This window comes from Panthera pardus, unplaced genomic scaffold, assembly GCF_024362965.1.
Source record: "Panthera pardus isolate Hobbes unplaced genomic scaffold, ASM2436296v1 HiC_scaffold_3, whole genome shotgun sequence".
NCBI lineage: Eukaryota > Metazoa > Chordata > Mammalia > Carnivora > Felidae > Panthera > Panthera pardus.
This window is the reverse complement of record NW_026526876.1, coordinates 44,482,324-44,504,201: the sequence shown is the minus strand read 5'-3', so window position 1 is coordinate 44,504,201 and position 21,878 is coordinate 44,482,324. Positions and strand designations below refer to the sequence as shown.

General features: G+C 51.8%; 1 protein-coding gene across 8 annotated transcripts in view; it reads right to left on the bottom strand.

Moving 5' to 3' along the window:
* Positions 1 to 1,183: 1,183 nt before the first annotated feature.
* Positions 1,184 to 21,878, bottom strand: part of AKAP1 (A-kinase anchoring protein 1) — a 35,139-nt gene continuing 14,444 nt past the window's right edge. For 2 of the 8 annotated variants that reach the window (XM_019415668.2, XM_019415670.2), the window contains 10 exons: positions 13,109 to 14,747; positions 10,431 to 10,606; positions 8,718 to 8,844; positions 8,047 to 8,174; positions 5,782 to 5,959; positions 4,212 to 4,362; positions 3,690 to 3,757; positions 2,190 to 2,263; positions 1,912 to 1,974; positions 1,184 to 1,365 (listed from right to left, as the gene is read on the bottom strand). In XM_019415668.2, the coding sequence (XP_019271213.2) occupies positions 1,291 to 1,365; positions 1,912 to 1,974; positions 2,190 to 2,263; positions 3,690 to 3,757; positions 4,212 to 4,362; positions 5,782 to 5,959; positions 8,047 to 8,174; positions 8,718 to 8,844; positions 10,431 to 10,606; positions 13,109 to 14,723 (2,655 nt within the window). In that variant the 5' untranslated portion in view covers positions 14,724 to 14,747 and the 3' untranslated portion in view covers positions 1,184 to 1,290. Of the gene's footprint in view, positions 1,366 to 1,911; positions 1,975 to 2,189; positions 2,264 to 3,689; positions 3,758 to 4,211; positions 4,395 to 5,781; positions 5,960 to 8,046; positions 8,175 to 8,717; positions 8,845 to 10,430; positions 10,607 to 13,108; positions 14,748 to 15,273; positions 15,397 to 21,039; positions 21,110 to 21,878 lie in introns of those variants that run through there. The other 6 variants (XM_019415671.2, XM_053892294.1, XM_019415672.2 and 3 more) reach the window with 6 other exon arrangements.

Sequence of the window (21,878 nt, the reverse complement as noted above, 5' to 3'; positions counted from 1 at the left end):
CGCATTAAATAACTGCAAAGATCTACTGAGAACACCCAAAGACGTCTGGAAACCGGTGCTTTAAACTCAGGCCTGGCTATCTGAGACACTCCTGAGGGGAAGCCAGAGGAAGCTTGGCTGCCACCTTGTGGGGCAAGGAGAGGAAAAAGCTGGATGGAAATCTCTGGCTAACCGGTGTCCTAAAAGCCCTGGGTGTCCTTTAGACGGGCCCCTCCAGGCCACCGCACACAATCACCTCCTCACTCCCCACGCCAACCCTTCTCAGCATGGAAGAAACGGACTCAAAGCTACAGTGTATACAAGGTTTATAGAAGTTTAAGTTACTTTCTTAAATCCCACAATGCTAAAGCCAGTCTAAAAAAGAATCAAAACACACCACTGTAAGGTAATTCAATGTTTTTTTTTTCTTTTTTTTTTTTTTAACAAATTTGTACAGGGAAGAAAAAAAAAAAGAAAAAAAAAAAGCCCCAATCACAATCTATAGCACACAGTCACCCTGTCCAGCCAGCACCCAGGAAGCCACCTGAGGAGCTGGCCCAGGCAGGCGGCTGTAGTCCACAGAAGGAACTTCTGCTCACAGATGATGTGGGTGTGGAAAAATCTTGAGTTCCCTTTGTTCTCCAGTGTATCTTATACAAAATATTACATTTTTTTAAACATATATTTACAGAGTTTGCACAAATAGAAAATGGATACAAATTACAACCAGGCTTGGCGAGATAACAGCTTCCCTCCCCCAGGGACCAAGGCCAGAGGTATGACTGCTTCGTATTTACATATGCATTAAAAAGTCTGCCTTCTGAGAGACCTAGATGAAGTTTATAAAAACTGGTTAAACATCATAAATTCATTTACGACAGCTGTACAAGTAATCAATGCCGATTAGTGATTTCATGTCTTGCTCCCTGAAGAAAGATTCTGAATGAAGTAAAAGAAACCCTCTGAAGCAAGCAGCACAGCCCTCGGCCAGTGGCTGCGGTGGTTCGGTCTTGCGGAGGGAGGGGGGGGGGGACGGCGGAGTGCAGGTGGTGGAGGACAGCCCGGCTGCCACCCTTTCTAATTCGGCTTTTTGTCTTGTTTTGTTTTTAAAGGCTTGGAACCTCGTTCAACACCATCCTATGGCTTTGAAAGAACCCACGGTTCCCTCCTTGTCAACGTGACTACAGTACAAAAAAAAGAGAACTTTCCGGGGAAGATAACGTTTGTTATTCTGATGTAAAGTCTTTGCCTTAGCGCCAAGCCCAGCGTCACCAGTGCAAGAGACTCCGACGAGGCCGTGGGGGGCGGGGGTCAGAGGCTTGCGTAGTAGCTGTCTACCCACTGAGCAAGTCCTCGCTCCACCAGCGACCGGTTTATCAACACCGCCTAGAAAACAAAGTTCCCTTGAGAGCTCTGCCCACTCCACCCCGGGGCCATTTCTCAAGCCAGCCCCGGGGTTCTCCCTCTCACAGTCCCAGACAACCACTGCACGCGACAGGTCCGAGAGAGACAGGGGGCGGAGGCAGGACCCCTCTAGGCCAACAAGGGGCATTTACTTAATGTTCTGTTGGCAGGACGACAGGCTTTTCAATACACTGAAGAAATCTGAGCTTTAATACCAAGAAACGCAATGGAAAACCCAATGGAAGAGGTCTAGATAAGATCCAGGAAGGACCGCTGACATTTTGTCGTGGGGCCTGTCTGCGCACGGCAGGAAGCCAAGCAGCACCCACTTGCTGGCCTCCACCCGCTAGATGACACTGGCATCACCACCCCCAGCTGTGGCGACCAAAGACGTCTCCCGCCATCGCTACAGGTGCAGGCTACAGGCCTATAGTTTTCTGATGGTCTCAAGAGGAGACAAGAGCAGAACCAGCTCCAAATCAACCCATGACTGCCAGCCAGCAACTTAAAGGAAAGAACAGAACTTACTTCATTTCCAACCACACTCCATAGCTGAATCAGAGGAAGGCCAGTCGGACTGTAACTTGTCACCTAGAAAAACAACAGAAAAAAAGCTAGCATGTTTAAAAGCTACCCCATGCACCCCTCCTCAGCCCAGGGTCCAAGCCACAAAGGAGAAAGGAATTCAAAGGTCAGTTCCCAGGAATCCAAGATCCTGGATAAGAGAGGCCAGGAGGCTGTGCCCACGCCAGGCAGGAAGCTCCTCACACAGCCCCCGTGCGGCCTGGCCGCCCCCACCCACACACCTGAGCCAGCAGTGCTGTGTTTCCCGTCATCTCGCTCATAGCTGCATCGGCCTCAGGTGAGAAGTGGTCATCATCTTTAGAAGGAAAAAGAAAAGCAGCAGGTAGGCTTTCACCAAGGCAAAGCATTGTCATGACTTACACAGCTTCCAGGGCTTTTCCAAGAAGATGCCTCAGGTGCTGCCGGGCACGTGACAACTTCCTTTGGAAGAGCCGCCTGTGACAGGGACACAGGCCAGGCCTCCACGGGGCTCCAAGTGGACACACTCACAGGGTCTCCGCTATAGGTCACCCACCCACCGCAGGTGGGGCCCAAAGGGACAGAAACCCTGCCTTCAATGGGAACACCGCTGCCACCACGACCACCACCTATTGGCGTGCTGACTGGGCTGAACACGTAGATCTTCTTCCACTGAAGCAGCAACACCCTACGAATGCGATGTTATCCCCACTTTCCAGGTGGGAACAGAGAGACTAAGGTGGTGGCTGAAGTCGACCAGCCCCCAGAGTGGTGAAGGTGGGTTTCGAATCTAAGCAGCAAGCCATGGAGGCAGCCCTCGTTGTCGGATTATAAAGTTATGCACAAGGACACAGCCAAGGCAAGAGGTGGTAAGGATGGGAGAGGCAAGTTCATGAAGGTCTGGGAATGCCTTTGTGTTTGGGAAGGTCTGGGAATGCCATGACAGGGAGCATGTCAGCTGGGCGGGACTGTGGAGGTGGGACAGAAATGGAGAGGGATGCTGGACAGAGCAATAAGGAAAGGAGACAGGCCTTGCCCAGCGTTCTAGCTGACAGGACTCTGGCTAGACTGTGGTGCCTCTAATGCACTTCACTGCTTTAGACAAGAACAAGATTAGAAGAGTGTGGGATGATCGGACTATTTATTACCTACAAATAGAAAACATCCTGGTCATCGACAGCTGCAACTTGACCAGCATCCACATATCAGTTCCTAGGTTTATGTAATTTCCTCAGCTGCCCTGAAGGACAGGTACTATCCCATTTTCCAGATGGTTAAAAAAAACAAAAAACAATGGCAAGGCTAACCAACTTGCCCAGGACCACTGTTAGTCCCCTACCCTCAGGGGATGCAGTTAGTCTAAGATACCACACTGCTCGGTGCTGGCATGGTCCCCACAGGGCCTAGCTGAGCAGTGCTGTGGCCTCAATGCCTGCCCTCAACCACACATGCTAGGACTCTGGGTCTCAACTAGGTTCTGGAAGGTGTCTGTGTTTGCAACCTCTCAAGGTCGGAGGTCTAGGTAAAGTCCACAACGGTGGTCCTGAAAGGTGGGTCCAGGGCCAGCAGCACTGGCATCATCGGAGTACTTGTTAGAGAGATGCACATCCTTGGGCCTTGGCCCAGACCTATTCAATCAAGAACTCCGTCAGACGCAGCAATCTGCATTTAGCATAAGCCCTCTGGGTGCAAAGGAAGGCGCTCAAAGAGAAAGACCCACTCTCAACAACTGTTCCCACAAAGCCAGAGGCCTCGACCGTTACCTGACAAGGGCATCACGCTATCCAGAAGGACCTCTGCTCCCTGGAACGGCAGGGTCACAAAGTCGGACCTAGAAAGGTAAGGAAGGAACCCTGTTTATGAACCTGAAGTCTGACTCTACTCCAATACCGATCTTCTGCTTCGAGCTGTGAGCCCCCCACGACCCAGGATGAAGCGAAGCAGAGGCCTCTACGATGGGCAAGGAGGCCGCGGCTCCCTGGATGCAGGCCACCTCCCTGCTGCAGCCTGACCTCAGAGGGACTGCTCACATCCAACTCCCAGAGGAGCTGCTTCACTTGTGTCCTACAATACCCGGGGACCTCCTCCTCAAGACACGCCTTTCTAGCTCAGTTTGACTGAGGCGAGCAGTGCAGTAGGTTCCTATCAGACCCTGCCAAACCAGAGTAGGCAGCAGGAGAAAGGGTCAACCTACGTCCCAGGCTTGGTAGAACTGTGCCAGCTCTGCAGAGATCACACAGCCCCAACACGCATGGCATGCGCTCGTCGGAGGAGGGTGGACCCACCGGATCTGCCGGAGCGCGTCCACTTTCACTCTCTTATATCCACCGTAGTCCACGTAGCGGATCTCCACTTCATTGCTTTCCTCGTAGGAGGCCACCACTTGGGCTCTCCACCAGGCACCGTCCACACCGGGGGCAGCACAGATGACCGTGACTGCAGGGCAGGAAGAGAGCGTGTGGACAGTCCTGGCATAGGACAGGGCACCAAGGGTCCCCAGTCAGTGCTACCCACCTCCCCACCTTACTTCTCAGAGTCCTGTGCCTCCACCGGGCAGGGGAATAGCAAGGAGCCCCCACAGCCTCCCTGGAGCCCGAGACTGGCCAAGGGAAGGACCTAGATGTGGGAAATTTGGCCTCCCACATGCCACCCAAAAAGCTCTGCAGACCAAAAAGCATTCTTCCAGATCCATCTACTCTGAAACCTACTAGAGCCTGAGATAGATAAGGATTGGCCAGAAGAAACCAAGTAAAATCTAAAACTCAGGGAAGGGGGATTTATATTCTTAAGGGAGAGTCCCAGAAAGAATCAAAAACCTCCAAATGTGGCAGATCTCACTGGCCTGGCGTCTAGGGCCTGTTCCGGCCCGTGACAACTCAGAAGTTGATCAGAAGTTGATCAGAAGGGGACTTGCAGGCTTAAGTCCGCTTCTTCTAGCCTTTGCTTCAGGAAGTTGCTCAGAGCACACGTGTCCCTGGCAGCCAGCAGTCACCAACCCCTGCCTGTAGCAGCAGGGCCAGAACAAACGGAACTACAGGCTGAGGGCCTGCACACTCAGTTGACCACACTGTGTCCTGACCTTGACCCTTAAGGGGAACCCCTGGCATAGTCACTCAGACCCCAGTTTGGTCTTCACTGCTGGATTGAGGCAACAACAGAAACTCTGATGAAAATTAAATCCTTATTTCTGTGATCTCAGTAACTTCACAGATCTCTCAAATGCCTTGAAGCCCCCTAGGGTGCTCCAGGTTAGGAGTCCCTGATAGCAATGGGTGAAGAGATGTTCTGACCTTGGATTCTCGCCAACACGGGCAACAAAGAAAATAGTGACAAAGGACAGACTCAAGACCACAAGTGAGTTTAGACCCCAGGACCCTGGTTCCTGCTCAAGTGTCACCTAGGCAACTCCCTCGACTTCAGAGGCTCAGTTTTCTCATCTGTCAAACGGAGATGAACCAACCCACCACAAAGGCCTCTTGCCTGTCAGGAGCTTCTACGAGAATCACCATCTGGATCAGGCTCTTTACATAGAATAATCCAACCCTAATTCCTGGAGCAAGCTGGCATCAGCCCCATTCCACAGATACATGGCAGAGCTAGAATTCGTGTGTTAAAACTCTACTCCAACCCCACGGGACTCTGTCAGCCACTGGGAAGACCATTTCCATTGGGCTCGCTGGGTAACCCAGCCCACAATAACTCCATCCTGCTGGCAAGCACTCAGGGATGCTGTTCCCATGAAGGATCCCAGAACAGCCTCCTCCTGGGTCAAGACCAAGGGCAGAACAGGCCACCCCCAAAACCTCTCCCCATGGCCTGGCCAGGGCTCCCCGCTGACCCCAGGGCAGCACTTACTTTCCACCGGGGTGGGCAAGGTGGGGATCCCGGGCTGGGAATAGCACAGGTACATCTGCTGGTCCAGGCTCCGCAGTGCATGGAAGGTGGGGTGCGTGTGCTGCTGCACGAACAAGTGCCCAGCGTTGACCTGGTTGACCACGATCACCTCCACAGTGATGCCATCGGGGAGCATGAGCTGCAGAGGACGAGAAGGGGCAGCAGGCGCTGCAACAATCCTTCTCGGGTTTGAGGTAAGCCCTGAGGCCGCAGGGCAAGTCTCTGAACTGGCACCTCTTTGAAAAGGGCATGACAACCCAACACAACATGGCACCCAAATGGCAGAAGTTCAAGGAAAACTACTTCAGCCATGGAAAGTGTGACACCTCAGAGGCCCTGTCCTGCAATGCCAACAGTAACCTCCAGAGGCGGCCTCGCCTCAGGGCTGGGCAGGGAGGAGGCAGCTGTGGAAACAGTGAGGGGCCCCGGGCAGGGTCCAGGCACCAGAGCCTCCGCTCCCCCCACCGCTACTTGAGACTGTAGCACCAGGGAAGGCAAGGGAATGAGGGGCCACTGAGAACAAGCTACCAGGGGATAAGAGGTGGGCAGGCCCTCAGGCCCCCCAGCCAGCATCTGTGGCCCTGCAGCTGATCCCAGGAGCTTCAAGTTTGACAGGCTCTCTCTCCTCCGCTTTCCTGCCAACAAGGACCCAACTGTTTGAGTCCTACTGTCTCTTCCTCTCTACACTCCACAGACACCCTCCCAAGTCCTTCCCACTCTGCGATTCGGAATGTAGATTTGCTCAGTGGCCAGGCCCCACATTAGAGGTCCTAGCAGAGGCTAAGCCTGGTCTCAAAAAGACTTGTCCCTAGACACTAATTTCCCTTACAGGCAACATCTAGGTGGGCCTGGACACAGAAAGATGTCTAGTCCACCATCCAGTCAGGTGGCCACACCTCTGGCTGAGAGTTCTGACTTCCCCACCTCCCCCGAGTGCTGCTGGTTGCAAGGTATCTGGGATCTCCTCTCCACACAGAGAACAATGGGAGGAAGCCCTAACAACTGCTCAATTGTGTATAATTTAAGAGCGGGTCTGGTCCAAGCCTGCTGGGAAAAATGCTATGATTCAGAAGTAAAGGACAGAGTGGGGTTCAGCCCACTCCCAAACATCCACAGAAGACAACAGGACCTCCATCCCCTGCCTTCACCCACGGCACAGAGATCTTTGGAGGGGCAAGATACAGAACCGAGAAGTCAACCATCCCAAACAAAAGCTAGGGAGGTAATTTTCTTGAAGAAGCACGTTCAGCCCACGTGTGAAATGCAACAGTCGTCTTTGGCCTACAAAACCCTACAATTCTTCTACTAGTGAGATAAAGCTCAAATAGAGCTGGAGGCATGTTGCAGGATCTGAGTGACAGGCCCCAGAAACGCCACGGCCCCCAGCACACAGAGGCCCCAAGAGGTCAGCTTTCCCTCCAAAGAGCCTCTGGGTTTCCACAGCCTGGTGGGGAGAATTTCTTCTCCTTTAATAATCTAGGTATTTCCCATGAGAAGGGAAAGGGAAAGGGAATCCTTCACCAGGGCCACCACTAGGCCCGGCTCAACTAGGAGTAAGGAACACAAGGACCCATTACGAGCCCATCCAAGCCCACAATGGTGGGTCCCACCCAGGCCTCAGAGGGGTTAGGCTGTGACTCTGCACACAGCACCAGCTTTAAGGAGACCCAAGCCAACCAAGTGCACCCGGTCTCCTGGATAGACCATAATCCTTCCTAGGCAAATGCCTTAAAAACACAACAGGTGCCGGCCTGAGAACCATCCCTCCAAGTGGGGACAGAGGCACGTCTGGCTTTGTACCAGCACTTCAGCCCTAAAGCCCAGCCCCAGAAAACACAGACTAGAAGCATAACTGAGGGGCACATGGGTGGCTCAGTCGGTTAAGCGTCCGACTTCCGCTCAGGTCGTGATCTCACAGTTAGTGGGTTCGAGCCGCACGATGGGCTCTGTGCTGACAGCTCAGAGCCTGGAGCCTGCTTCGGATTCTGTGTCCCCCTCTCTCTCCGCTCCTTCCCCTCTCTCTCTGTTCCTTCCCCACTTGCACTGTCTCTCTCAAAAATAAAAAAATAGAAGCATAACTGAACTGACCAGAGGAGGCCAGAGGTGACAGGTCAGAGATGTCAACGAGCTCTTGGCCTTGTGGGCCCACAGTCGGGAGTTTCTTATTTGGGGCAGGCTGGGGTGAAAGGAAGGCAAGAGGATCTGGTCCCCCAGGCGCATGCTCACCCAGGAAGTCATTGGAAGAGAAGGCAGTGCCAGTGACGGCAGTGGGGGAGCGTAGATATTGGTGAGGTTCAGTTCCTTGAACTTCTTTCCAATCAGGTTCAGCGCCTTGTCCACATGATGCTGAGAGCCTAGATAGGGGTAAAAGCAGGAGAGCCAGTGGGTAGGACAAACTGCAAAACCAAACTCACACACACCCCCACTCCACCAGACTTTTCCCAGAGCTCAAGTAAATCTTTAGAGTGCCAAACAGCTAAGTTCTGCCTTAAGAAGAAAAGCATCTACAGAGGCTTGAAACCCACTGACCTTTCAAATGGTACCTCTGCCGCTGTGTCCATGCTTTGAATGCAATAGGAGGCTAGCAGATGGGAAAGGCCCAGCCCTCACCGACCGGAGGGGAATCCCGTTCTGCTCTGCGAGGGAGGCGTGTGAGGCAGCGGGCACTATAAGGCCAGGACCCCCAGCCTGCCTGAGTGCCCATGCCTCTCCTGGCCAGAAGATCTGGGGGAGGGAGCAGAGGCCCCTTCAAGTACCTGAACTGGAGAGGAGGGCTGAAGATCACCTGGGATGATCAGCGTTCTCTATTTGGAGACTGAGATCCCAAAAGGGGAAGAACTGGGACTCAAATGCTTTCAGGCAAGAAACCTAAACAAAGGGTGGCAGGTGCCACTGACCTTCTATGTGGCAGATCTGGATGTTCTGGGTATAAGGCAGGGTTGAGATGTAGATCTTGGCACCAGACGTTTGCTTCAAAAAACTCACATACCGCCCCTGCTTGCCAATTAGCCGACCAACTAAGTGCTGAGAGAGACAGAGAGACAATTGGGGGTGTTAATGGGAAACCAACTCCCTGCGTTCCCCAAGACCTACCTTTGTTTTACACAAGGTCAAGCTCAAACATATTAACGGTTAACATGCCAGCACTCATTTGCCAGGCACTGCTGTAAGCACTTACCATGAAACAGATACCTTTATCACTGTTTTACAAATTAACAAGCTCAGAGAGGCTAAGTAACTCACGCAATATCACAAAGCTACTAAGTGGCTGAACGACACAGTCTGGCCCCCAGGACTCAGCAGTTCCCATTTCTTCCTCCGACAACCTGGCCTACATCCAGAAAGCTGCAAAGCAGCATATTCTCCTCCCAAATCTACACTAGATGTTTCACCAGCACAAGCACGATTTAGGACTTCTCTGACCTCTTCAAGTCTATCTGGTTTCTGACCTCTTCAAGTCTATCTGGTTTCAAAGATAGAGGCTCCGTTTGAAAGTAAAAGTCAAAAGAACCCTTGGGCTTCTGCTGCCAATTGATAGCGGGCTGGAGCCTTCAGAGCACGAGGCTTGCAAAAGTGCCCAGCATGCCAAGAGTTCAAGGCAGACAGAAGAAGCCAAACTTAGCCATGATGTAAGACAAGCTCGGAGATGATCCCAAACGACCCCACCCCAGCAGAGCCACAAAGGACACAGTCGCTCTGCACCCAGAGCTGCCTGGGCGCGCCCTTTGCAACCACTGAAGAAGAGGGCAGGATTGCTATCGGGGTCACGGCAGGAGAAAACACCAAGGGAGCCAGCACCCTGGGGTCAAAGCAGCCCGCCTGACCCAGAGTTCAAACCAAGCCAAGTCTCCACGGCAGCAGGGAGCTAAGCGCCCAGGAGAATTCAGTTGGCCAATTATTTCTGAGCCCAAGAAATAAACATCAAGATCAAGCTAATAAATTGTAAGTTAGAACAGCAAGAAGCTAGAAACCACTTAAGCACCCTGGATTTGGGGACTGGTGAAGTAAACTGACGTTCACACAACGAATAACGCAGTTAAAATTATATTTTCAGAGAATAACACAGGAAAATTAAATTGTTAAATATTTAAAAGCATTAATTAAAGCAACATAATCTCAGTTTTGTTTAAAAACCACAGGGTGCAAGACGAGAAGGAAATAAAAGTCTTCACAGTCACTCTCGGGGGTGAGACTAGAGCAGCTTGTTATTTTCTTCATACATTCCTATACTTTTCAAGCTCTCCGAAATACAGACTTATGCTGTGCTCAATTACCAAGTCTACTTTGCGCTGGAGAGCTCGGGCAGAGCGCAGTGAAGGGACTCCTGCCTGGCCCACATCCTCAGTCTGGCTTTTGTGGGCATCTCAGATGACCTGAGCCCCAGAACACACACACAGGACAGCCCCAGGGGGGAGCGAGCGGCCTGTGAGTCTGAAGCGGACAAGAACAGGCCCCTCCTGAGGGTGGCTGAGGGGATTCCACCTCACAGCAAGCTCTCCGAACCGTGGCAGAGTGTGGCACTCCCTTTTCCCTTCAGCCTCTGGCTCACTCAGGGACTGCTTCGGGTTTATTGTCCCTCCCCCTAAGCCCCATGACCCTGCAGCCCTTACCTTTGGCACCTCGATCTCCCAGATGATGAGGTCGACCTTCTTAGGACTGGAGCCCGCTTGGGCGTTCTGGAAACCGTCAGTCTTCCTGGGGCCACAGCAACCATCCACTGAATCCATGCTGTTCCTGTCCGATCCTGCAGGGGAGGAAGCGGCATACACAGACACACAGACACCAGCTAAGAGAAGTCAATAATGCAGAACTTCCCAACTCACATTCCCAGGAGGCCCCCCGCCCCACACCCCCTCCTCAAGCTTGGCGGCTGTCAACCCGCAGTCTAAAAGGCTCGGAACGACCCCAATGAAAGGAGAACTGGGGGTGTAGATACACCTAATTTTAGCCTGTCGCTCACAGCCCCACTTGCTGAACTGGCAGCCACGCCCAGCCACAGCTGCCTGAGCAGAGACAAGTGGTGAGCTGGGAAGGGGAGCCCACGGGGCGGGGGAGCGGGCCAGCAGGTCCACACGGTCCCAGGAGCCAGGTATCAGGTGCTGGCTTCCACGGAGACCGACCAGTCACAACTGGCCCACACCCTTCTATGCCAGCCCCTCAAACCAAGAGACTCTAAGGCCCCCAAGGCCCCAGGCCTGGGTTCAAGGGCCATGACCTTCAGCCAGGCAGAGCTAGAAAGAGTCCACCCTTGAAGGCGCCATTCTCATCCTATGCCACCTGGGGCCTACTGGAAGTAGACGGAGGAAGGCGGCTCTCCTTTCCCTCTCTTAGGCCTGACCTGTACAACTCTGAATGCCCTTTGGGCTCATGGTGGGTCTTTAACCCCCGGTCAAAAGACTGAAGTTCATGCTCCAGACAACAGAGCAGGAAGCAGGACCCTGAGATCAATGTGGTCTGCTCCACTCTTGCTCAAGAATGTGGCAGGAGGCCATCTCAGAAAAACGGGTCCAGACCAGCTTAAGAGGACTCTAGCTTAAATATGGACGACTCAACTGCCAGAAATAGATCGCTCCTGAGAGTCTACTAATTAGGTTATTATCCACATGGTTTTTCCAAACTCTGGACATAATCCTTTGCCAAGCAATGCATGTACTGTCTGGATGCAGAGCAAGACTTAAAAGAGATTCCATTCCCAGCTAAGGAAGAATCACCTTGAAAGGGACTTCATCCTTCAACATCAGGGGCTCCAGCCTCTCCCGAACAAAACAGGACTGGCTGATACCGGCCACCCCAAGGACACCCAGAGGTGGCTCAGACCACACAGGACTCCAGCAGGCTGTGCTCACAGGCCAGCTTCCTTAGCTGGTGGTCCCAGCCCCGTTCAGCCTCAACTTCCTCACGCACAGGGAGGGCCGTGCACCAAGGTGCAGATGTGGGGGAGGCGGGAGCCTGTGCTGCGCACAATGGAGTGCTGGGCAAATGGTACCGCCAAGTTCGAATCTGTTGTCCCCACACTTCCCCACCATCACTACGCCCCATCACCGCCTTCTCTTCCAAAAGGCCTAAACACGAGGCCTTCACCGCAGCAGAGTAGCCGCCAGTCAATCTAGAGGTGGCATGACACGGCTGGCAGGCCTGTTAATTTGGCCGAGGGCCAGCAGACAAAGGGAAATTCCTTTATTCTTAAAAAAAAAAAAAAAAAAATTTGTTTACCCACTTTAAGATCTTTCTTATTAAACAAACAAGCAAACAAACAAACGATTTTAACATCCCTGATGTTAGGATGCATCTTACAGTCTCTGGCCTTGTACACTCATGATCACAATGAGGAGTTTTTTCCTTTAGAGGTACATAAATCAGCAGTGTCAAAGGTGACAAAAATGTGCTATGATGAAAGTCCTGCTGCAAGTAGTAAAACTCCCAGCAAAGACCCCCAACCTGCCTGGAGCAGAGAGGGTAGGGACTGGCTCCAGGGCAAGCAGATCAGAGACCCCCACGGGGGAGGGGATCTTCATGGCCTCTTTCCGGGAGATAAATGAAAATACCCCAGGGTGGCTGCAAAACCAGGGTCAGGAGCTGCTGACCTGTAAGTTAGCGGTCTGAACTGTCTACGCTGGGGTCAGCACTCGAAAAACCCAGTGGATACTTGGTTACCAAAGTGCCCCTCCTTCCCGGGGTGGAGCTGCGGCCGCACGGAAAGGAAATGGTGGAGGGCTCTGTGCCGAGGAACAGTGGCGACAAGGCAGGAAAGCGAGAGCCTCCCGCAATGTCAAAGCCGTGGCCGCTCCCTGGGCACTTACCCGGTAAGAGCTTCTGGAGAAGGAAGGCAGGTGAAGACATGGGAACAAGCACATGATTAAAAGGAAATCAACCATTCAAAAAAAAAAAAAGCTCACACCCACTCTTGGTACTTTGGAATTAAGCTAAGGAGGCCTCTCCATTACAAAAACCTTTAAGAGGTTGGTTTAAAAGAGAGAAAAGAGGCACGCTGAGGTTAATCAGCGAAACCAACTTTGAGCTGGCTCCTTCAGGAGGACTAGGGAGGGTCCCTGGCTGCCGAACCAAGTTACAGCTCCTGGGGCTTTGGGGGGCTCAGGGCAGCCCAACTTCTCAGTTACCCACCACTGCTGCGCTGCACCCCAACCTTCTGCAGGCCAGCCGGGACACAGAGTCGAAGAGCATTCTTACTGCAGAAGCAGCAGAGGGAGGCAGACCAGCAGCCTTTGGCCACCGAACAGACACCCGGCCACCCCATCCTCTAGGTGAGGGACGCCCAAGACCCTCCTACCTCCCGAATGATCTGCTTCCGCATCCGCGGTCCATCCATCCTCATTCCCCAAGTCAGATAGCTCCCCCTTCAGCACCCCATTGCTGAAGGGCACAGTACTTTCTGGCAGCAGCGGGGTGATGGCCTTGTCCCTGGGGCTTGAGTTGGTGTCCATGCACAAGTCTTCAAGCCCTGAAGCGCTGATGGAATCTGAGCACTGCTCAGAGACCACTGAAGGGACATTCTGGCTGCTGTCAGAGGTGCAGGTGACACATCCGGTATCTTCCACCAGGACACATGCCCCATCTAGCAACTCCCCCTGGGGGACGGCAGGCAGTGGGCAGGGGGCCAGGGAGATGTGGTGTGCAGAGTTCTTTGGCTTCTTGTCCTTGCTGGGGCTGGACAGAGGGCTGCTCAGGCAGCTCGCGTAGGTCTTTGGTGGTGGCAGGTCCTCCGCGGGCGGGCCTGGCAACAGGAGGGCGGCGTCTGACTCTGACACGGACACGCGCGAGGCCGCCTCTGCCTCAACGGCGGCCGGAGCTGGCTCCTCGGCCTCTTGCCCTGGGGCAGTTTTCTGGCAGGCTGGGGCGCGGCTCTCCTCCTTCTGCCCGTGCAGCTGCCCGGCTGAAGCCTGATACACCCGACCTGCGATCCTGCCCATGGTGGTGGCCAGCACCTCTTCGGTCGCCTCCAAGATCACTTTGGAGATGATCTGGTAGGCAGCCTGCTCAATCTTCTCATTCTGCTCCGCGGCGCCCCCTGTGCCCGGCTCTCCTGTGCGGTGTGCGTCACAGGCTCTGCCACTGGCCCGAGGCACCGGCGGCTCGCCGTCCTCCGTCAGCTCCACGTGAGCCGACCCCACGAGGCTGCTCAGCAGCTGCCCCGCTGCGTCCTCCTCGGCCTGTGGCGGGCAGCCAATCCCCTTCTCCCCAGCACCTCCCAAGGGAGCCAGGGTGGGCAACTTGCTGGTCTGCGATTCAGAGCCACGCTCCTGGCACAACACACTCTCTTCCGGCACATTTTCTGCTGACACCGCGTCGCCAGTGCCTTCCGCCCCACCCGTCTCTCTTGGCTTCTCTTGGGGGGCCGCAGCCTGGCCCTGCCCACCCCGCCCCGCCGGCCCACTGAACGGGGACTCTTGCTTGCACACCTCAGCCGCTTCGTGGGGGAAAGGAACACCTTTTGGGGTCAGAAGGGGACACTCAGGAGGAATGGACTTGGCTTCTTCATCACCCGTCAGGGCTAGTTCCACCTTTGTACTGTCATCTCTGCGTGTTCCCGGTCGAAATCTCACTTCTGTGCTGTTAGGAAGGCTGCCTGAGGACTCTGACCTGCGACAGGCTGGATGTGCCCGCAGCAAGGCTGGGGGCTCGGCGGGAGGCTTGCTCAAGGTGGACAGCTCTTTTTCCGCGGGCAGCGCAACGCTGGGGGGCGTGGATGCTACTCCAGGATGGGGGTCCTCCATGGGGAGTGGCTCTTTGATGGCATGGCCAGCCCTCAGCTCCACAGCGCTGGCCTCCACCTGTCTGTCCTGGCTGCTGACATGCTTTTTACGAGAGAAAAACCACCACCAGCCGAGGAGTGCTAACATTCCAGGCAATGCCAAGGGGAAAAGTGAACGGAACTGGATGGCCATCCTGGAGGCCTGAAGAAATGATACCTGGAGAGGAGGAGAGAGATGCGATGAGAGCCAGGTAGGGGGATCCTGATACCACTGCACAAGAAAGACAACCAGCTACTCTCTCTCCCTTTCCCTGCCTCTGTAAGTGACATCCCTCCTCCTGCTCGCACCCTATGTGTGATCCACTGGAGGCAGGTGGGCAGGGAGAGATGCCCCCTTCTGCTCCCTCCTCCTGAGCACGCTCCCTTGAAACAAGACAAGTCTTCTCTTGGGCCCAAACCCCTTCCTGCATCACTCCTCAATGCCAAATTCTATGCTCCCCCAAGGGGATAGTGTGTCTAGTGTTTTAGTTCCCTAAACTCCCGGAACACTTATCCATTCAGATGACGTTGGAGTATTTTTAAATGCCTGTTGAAATTCACATGTATGTATGTCCCGCACATGCACCCACAAAATCATGAGTCAATGAAACCGTTATGTAGCAAGAGGGAGCTGGAGCAAAGGATGAAGAAGATTTCAAAAGGATGAGGGGGTTGCTCCAGGGTAAGAGACCAGCAAAACATACAGTGGCATGGAGATACAGGTCATGCTTGAAGAATCAAGTTGCTTAGTGGACTCGATGAGGGTTCTGAGGCCTCACTGTGGAGTCTGGATTTTATCCTGTAGGCAACAGAGAACCAGCGGAGGTCTGCAAGGCACATACACCAAACTGTTACCAGGTGATTCTGGGAGTAGGATAAACAGCATATCAAGTGACAGGAACCTGGAGACCTAAGTCAGTTGGATCCAGGCCAGGAGAGATGATAAGGGCCTAGACAGAAGAAGGTGGTAGACGTGTAAAGGAGATAGGAACCTCAGTTTTCTTCATCATAAGACGGGGACACATCTCATAAAGGATGGTTGATATGAAGATTAGCTATGTATTAAGTGCTATGCAAAGCAGGGTTAGCTCTCTTTAGAGGTATGTGACAGACTTATTCCAGAATGCTTATGACTCAGTACCTCCCATGCCAGTAAATTTTATTCTGTCTGCAAAAATCACAAGACGTCTTAAAACCAAAACTCCTCCACTGATACGGTGAATTATACCTTAATTTGGGTTTGAGCTTTGTTGCAGAGACAAGTGTAAAGGCTTTAACAACTCTTCCTGGTTTAATTATGTTAATGGTCTCTGGCAAAACCAGAGCACACGGTTCCCAGGTGGTTCTAAAGTTCAGTGGAGGCTGGGGGCCACTGCTGTAGGACCTTACTTCTTCAAGTGCAGTCTATGGGCCAGAAACACCGAGCATCACCTGGGAACCTGCTACAAAGGCAACCCCAGCCCAGACCTGAATGACTAGCTGCATTTTAACAAGACCCCCGGGGGATTCACAACCACATTACAGTTTGTGAAGGAACACTGGGAAACATCTTCAGCCCCAAAGTGAGAGGGTGGGGAAAGCCATAAACCTTCTTGCTAATATCTGAAGTAAATCCATGGGATTAGAAAACACAAAGCAGAAGCTAAGCAGTGGCCACACTCGGAAGACCCCATGAATCCCTCCAGGCAGAAGCTTCAGTGATGTTCCTTACAGCTTCACATTCAAACACAGAACCTCACTAGATACTCTCCCTTGCATCACTCAATCTTCAACCACCTGGTTTGGAAGGTATTGCCATCATCAAGGGTAAAATAGCTCAATGTAGGGATACCTGGGTGGCTCAGGCGGTTGAGCATCCGACCTCGGCTCAGGTCATGATCTCACCATTTGTGAGTTCGAGCCCCGTGTCAGGCTCTGTGCTGACAGCTCAGAGCTTGGAGCATGCTTCTGATTCTGTGTCTCCCTCTCTCACTCAAAAATAAATAAACGTTAAAAATTAAAAAATAAAGCCACCTGGGTAGCTCAGTCAGTTAAGCTTCTGACTTTGGCTCAGGTCATAATCACACAGCTTGTGAGTTCAAGCCCTGTGCTGACAGCTTGGAGCCTCGGGACTGTTTTGGATTCTGTGTCTCCTTCTCTCTGCTCCTCCCCCACTTGCGCTCTGTCTCTCTCCCTCAAAAATAAACATTAAAAATTTTTTTTTTAATTTAAAAAATTAAAAAATAAATAGCTCCATGCAGGGTCGCCTGGCTAGTTCAATTGGCGGAGCACGGTACTCTTGATCTCAGGGTTGGGAGTTTGAGCCCCACGATGGGTGTAGAGATTAAATAAAAACTTAGGGGAACCTGGTGGCTCAGTCAGTTAAGCATCCAACTCCGGTTTTCAGCTCAGGTCATGATCTCACGGTTCCCGAGTTTGAGCCCTACCATAGGCTCTGTGCTGACAGTGCGAAGCCTGCTTGGTATTCTCTCTCCCCCTCTCAAAATAAATAAATAAACTTAAAGTTAAAAAAAAAAAAAAACTTAAAGGTTCAAAATCATATAACCAAGGACTGGAACTCAGGTTCTACTCCACATTAAGTCTGGAAACCCACTCATGTCTTAAGAGAATGAGGCAATGTATGGGCCAAGGAGGGGAAGTTCATACTGCTCTTAAAAGGTTAAGGGGTGCCTAGGTGGCTCAGTCCGTTGAGTGTCTAACTTTGGCTCAGGTTATGACCTCACTATCTCTCATGAGTTCAAGCCCCACATCAGGCTCTATACTGACGGTTCAGAGCCTTGAGCCTGCTTCAGATTCTGTCTCTGTCTCCCTCTCTCAAATATAAATAAACATAAAAAAAAAAAAGTTATGACCATACCTCCTATGACCTAAAAACACCACACCTGAAATTTTTTTTTTTTTAAAGCTTATTTATTTTGGAGAGAAAGAGAGAGAAAGAGGGAGACAGAGACAGTGTGTGAGCATGCAGGCAGAGAGAGGGGGAGAGAGAATCCCAAGCAGGCTCTGTGCTATCAGCATGGAGCCTGACATGGGGCTCAATCTCACAAACCGTGAAATCATAACCTGAGCCAAAATCAAGAGTTGGGTGCTTAACCGAGATACCCAGGCATCCCCTGCAATCTTCTCTTAAAAAAAAAAAAAAAAAAAAAAAAAAAAAGAATAAAGACAGCTCTGCACAGAGGTCTATATAATGGTCACTGGGGCATCGTTTGAAACAATTCTTGGGGAATCACTGCTAAACACACTGCAGAATTCGTGGACATGCCAGTCACAGAGAAGGGGATCTCATATACGGACATGGAAACACTGCTGTGAGACACAAGGTCAAACCCGGACACCACTTGTGTGTGCCGTCTGTGCCCGGACAACCCTATAGGCAAACCAGGAAAGACACACACCAAGCCTCTAGGCTGGAAGGGTGGCGAAGGTTTTGTACATTGACCCTGCATCCTACAACCTTACTGAAATCTTTTATTAGTTCTGATACCTTTTCGGTTTTTTAGGTTTTTTTCTTATCTGCCAATATAGTCTTCCTTCCAGGGAGAGAGATTTTGAAATTTCTCTCTCAGCAGTTCTCCAACTTAGTGGCACATTAGCATCACTTGGGAAGCTTTTAAATTCCCAAGGCCAAGGTGGCACCCAAACCAATTAAATCCGTATCTCTGAGGGTCAGATCAGGGCACCAGGTGTTTCTTTTTCTTTTAACCCAGATGATTCCAATGTACACTCAAGTCAGAGAACCACTGTTCTGGAACAATGTGCTCGCCCCTGAAAAAGTGGCAAATTACATACAGGCTATTTGCTTTGTATTCAATGTCTTCCACATAAAAATAAATAAAATCTGAGAAGGAATAGAGGTCATGGGGGAAGGATGCTCTCAGGATAAGGGAATATGCCTACCACATGGCCTACTGTCAGTCCCACCCACCAGGTCACACGCAACGGAAAGTGTGGCTGGGGTCTGAACCCAAGTTCTCTTCTTGGCAGTCAATTTAGGTTCTGATTCCTTATTAAGTAGGCAATCCCATTTCTACAGGGTTTTATAGTTGTGATTCCCACAGTCTTCTACCAATTCTCTGATCTCAGGAACAAGATTACATGGAATGGGGTAGAGAGGAAGATGAAGAATCCTAAAAATTAACCCACAGAGGGCAGTTACCCTGTTTTACAGATCAAGGGCCCAAAGCCAAACTCAGTATGGGGTGTGTGTGTGTGTGTAAGGAGGGAGTTGCTAACCAAGATACAAACCGTCTCTAAAAACAGCTGGGTGGCTCAATTAGACGTCTAACTCTTGATTTCAGCTCAGGTCACGGTCTCACAGTTCATGGGATTGAGCCCGAGTCAGCACAGGGCCTCCTTGGGATTCTCTCTCCTCTCTCTGGCCCTCCTCCTGCTTGTACGCGCCCTCTCTGGGAGATGCCTCCAACCCTTTGGTACTAGAAGTTGATCTCAAGGGTCCAGCAGTTGACCCCTGCCCCGCCTCCAGAGATCCCAGGAACTGGCTAGAAGCAGAGGCCCACACTCAAGCATACACTCTCAGCCTGCTTTGGCCAGGCACCCTAGTTGATCCACACCACAACCCAGACTCTGGCTCCCCCATGTCACTATCCCCTAGTCCCCATTTCGTCCCTTCTGTTCCCAGCCTAGCTTACACTAAACACAGAGACCTGCACCTGGGAACACAACACTGCTCTGCAGCTTGCCAGAACACCTCTAACGCTTGTACACCTAACCTTCCCCGTCCTGCTTGTTCCCCACCGACTGGGGCTGAGACCCCAAACCTATCATCCACAGCTCCCCCCAGACAGTCAACTATAGCTACTCAACTAATCACAGCTCAGAAGTTTCTGCACCATTTCCAAGCCAGATGCCTCCTGCTATTGTGTCAGTAGGACTCCCTAGAAGGTGTTTAACACTGGTCCCCTGAGGCTATGTCACCCAACCCATGAATACTGAATGCCCCACCTGGATCCCCAGCGCCCACCAGTTACTGCCCACCACCACCCCCCCCCCCAACCCATGTCTAACCCAGTACCCAGGAAAAGCCCTTGTCTCCATGAAATCTCCAGGACACAGCAACTGCCCAACTGAAATGCTGCAGCAACTTGAGAAAAGAGGTGTGATATCCCCAGACAGAAGGCACGCCTGGTTTATTTTTCCCTTGCCGCCTGGGGACTGTGATTAGAGATATTAATCATCTCCACCAAGAACAGAGCCAAGGGCCCGGGGGATCAGCAGCCACCCCACCCAGAGGAGCCTAGCTGGGACTCACTGAAGGCACCGCTACTGGGAGGGGACTCACAGGGATCACCGGGTGACCAAAGCCCCACTTCCCACCAGTCAAGAGAAGTTCCTCATTTCCTCAGCCCTTCACTTCCAAGAGTCCTCTGTGAGCCACTCTCACCCCAAACAGACTTCTTGTGAATCGGTAGGATGCCATTTTCCCTGCTTTACACCGTTGGAGAGGCCTAGACGGGTGCCAGAAGACGCGGCAGCCTTTCCCGAATTCTCAGACAGGGCCGCCCTCACATGTGCATACACACATATGCCCACACGCACAAGTGTGCACACTTCAGCCTTACGAGGCTCTCTGCTACCTTCCTTTTCTGGGAACACACTCTCGAGTTGCTCTCCTTGCCCTGGTTTTGTTTTGTTTTTGTTGTTTTCTGTAAAAAAGCTGAACTTCTCAAGACATAAGTGGCATTTAACACTGCAGGTCTAAAAGCCTTCACACGCACAAACTAACTGAAAGCAGCCTTCTCCCCCACGGTCTCCCCCTCCAGAGGCCCCAGACACTCAGGCAAGCCAAAGGAAAGCCTTGCAGAAAGATGCAGAGCCCTGCCTGAGGGGTGGTGGGGAGGAGAATTGGCTATTTTGAATCTGTTGGAATTAAATAGCTGCCTGCTTATTTTTAGCAGGTCCATTTGCCCGGGAATAGATGCACGCTGGCTGCTTGCCCAGTGGTCACACAGAGCTGAAGGCGCACGTGTCTCGGCCCTACAAGGCCTTAGCATTCACCTGCTCGGTCCAGGTTCTAAATGGCTTCCTTTCCTGGGGCGTCTAGCTGGCTCAGTTGGTGGAGGATGCAACTCTCAGTCCCAGGGTTGTAAGTTTAAGCCCCATACTGGGTTGTGGAGATCACTTAAAAAAAAATAAAATAAAAATCGGGGTGCCTGGGTGGCACAGGCGGTTAAGCATCCAACTTTGGCTCAGGTCATGATCTCACCGTATTTGAGTTCGAGCCCCGCGTCGGGCTCTGTGCTGACAGCTCAGAGCCTGGAGCCTGCTTCCGATTCTGTCTCCCTCTCTCTCTGCCCCTAACCCATTTGCATTCTCTCTCTCAAAAATAAAATAAAAACATGACAAAAAATTAAAAATAAACAAACATTAAAAATAATAAAATAAAAAATAAAATCCTTAAAATGATTCCTTTCTCCCAGAGGAAACTGCAGCTTCTCAGAAAAGCTTACCTCTGGAGAAGTAATGGCCTCACTCCCAGCACCGATGACCAACTCGGTTACTGCAGTCTAGAGCCTTCTGCTAAACAAGAAAACAAACTTCTGGGAAGAGTACAAACAGTGTTGGTCCCAGTGACTAAGCCCATTTGGCTACAGTTATTGTGGAAAAAGGAGTTGTGTGTAATTAATTGATGGGAAAGTTGATCACAAAACAATCACTTAGGAGCCAAGTGGCTATCAAGCCAGAGTGGACCTGGAACTGGTCAGTGAAGCCACATCCACTCGGCATTCTGAGCAGACTTTTATATACCCCCTAGGTTGAAATCTGAACATTTCCATTATTCCAAGGTTATATGTTCACATTATCAAAGATGGTCCCCCAGGTGTTCAAGACACTCCATCCCTAGAAGAATGCCCAGCACATCAAGTTGTTGCTGAGGGGCTTTTCCCCTTGAAGGAGGGGGGCGGGGGTGAGGGGGAGGGAGTCTTCAAAGGACAGGGAGTAGTTACGTGACCCTGAACCTGAAGCCCAGCACCTGCTGCCACTGCATTCAGAGCACAACAGCAGGTTGTGGGCACGGTCAAGGTCAGGGCCACCCCCCTCACCCCTCCCCCCAGTTTGCTAGAGGAAGACCACACACACACAGAGGTCTTTGCAAGACCACCAAGAGGGCCTCTTGATTTCTACAGCATGTGTTTACCTAATTCCTTACAAGGTTGAAGTTATATACTTACATTCACGTAATAATTCACACATAAATATGTTTAAGTTGCAAGAAAAAGCTTCTGTCCACCAGAAGCTCACAGTGCATACTGAAGAATTTCTCTTTCTCTCTCTCTCTCTCTCTCTC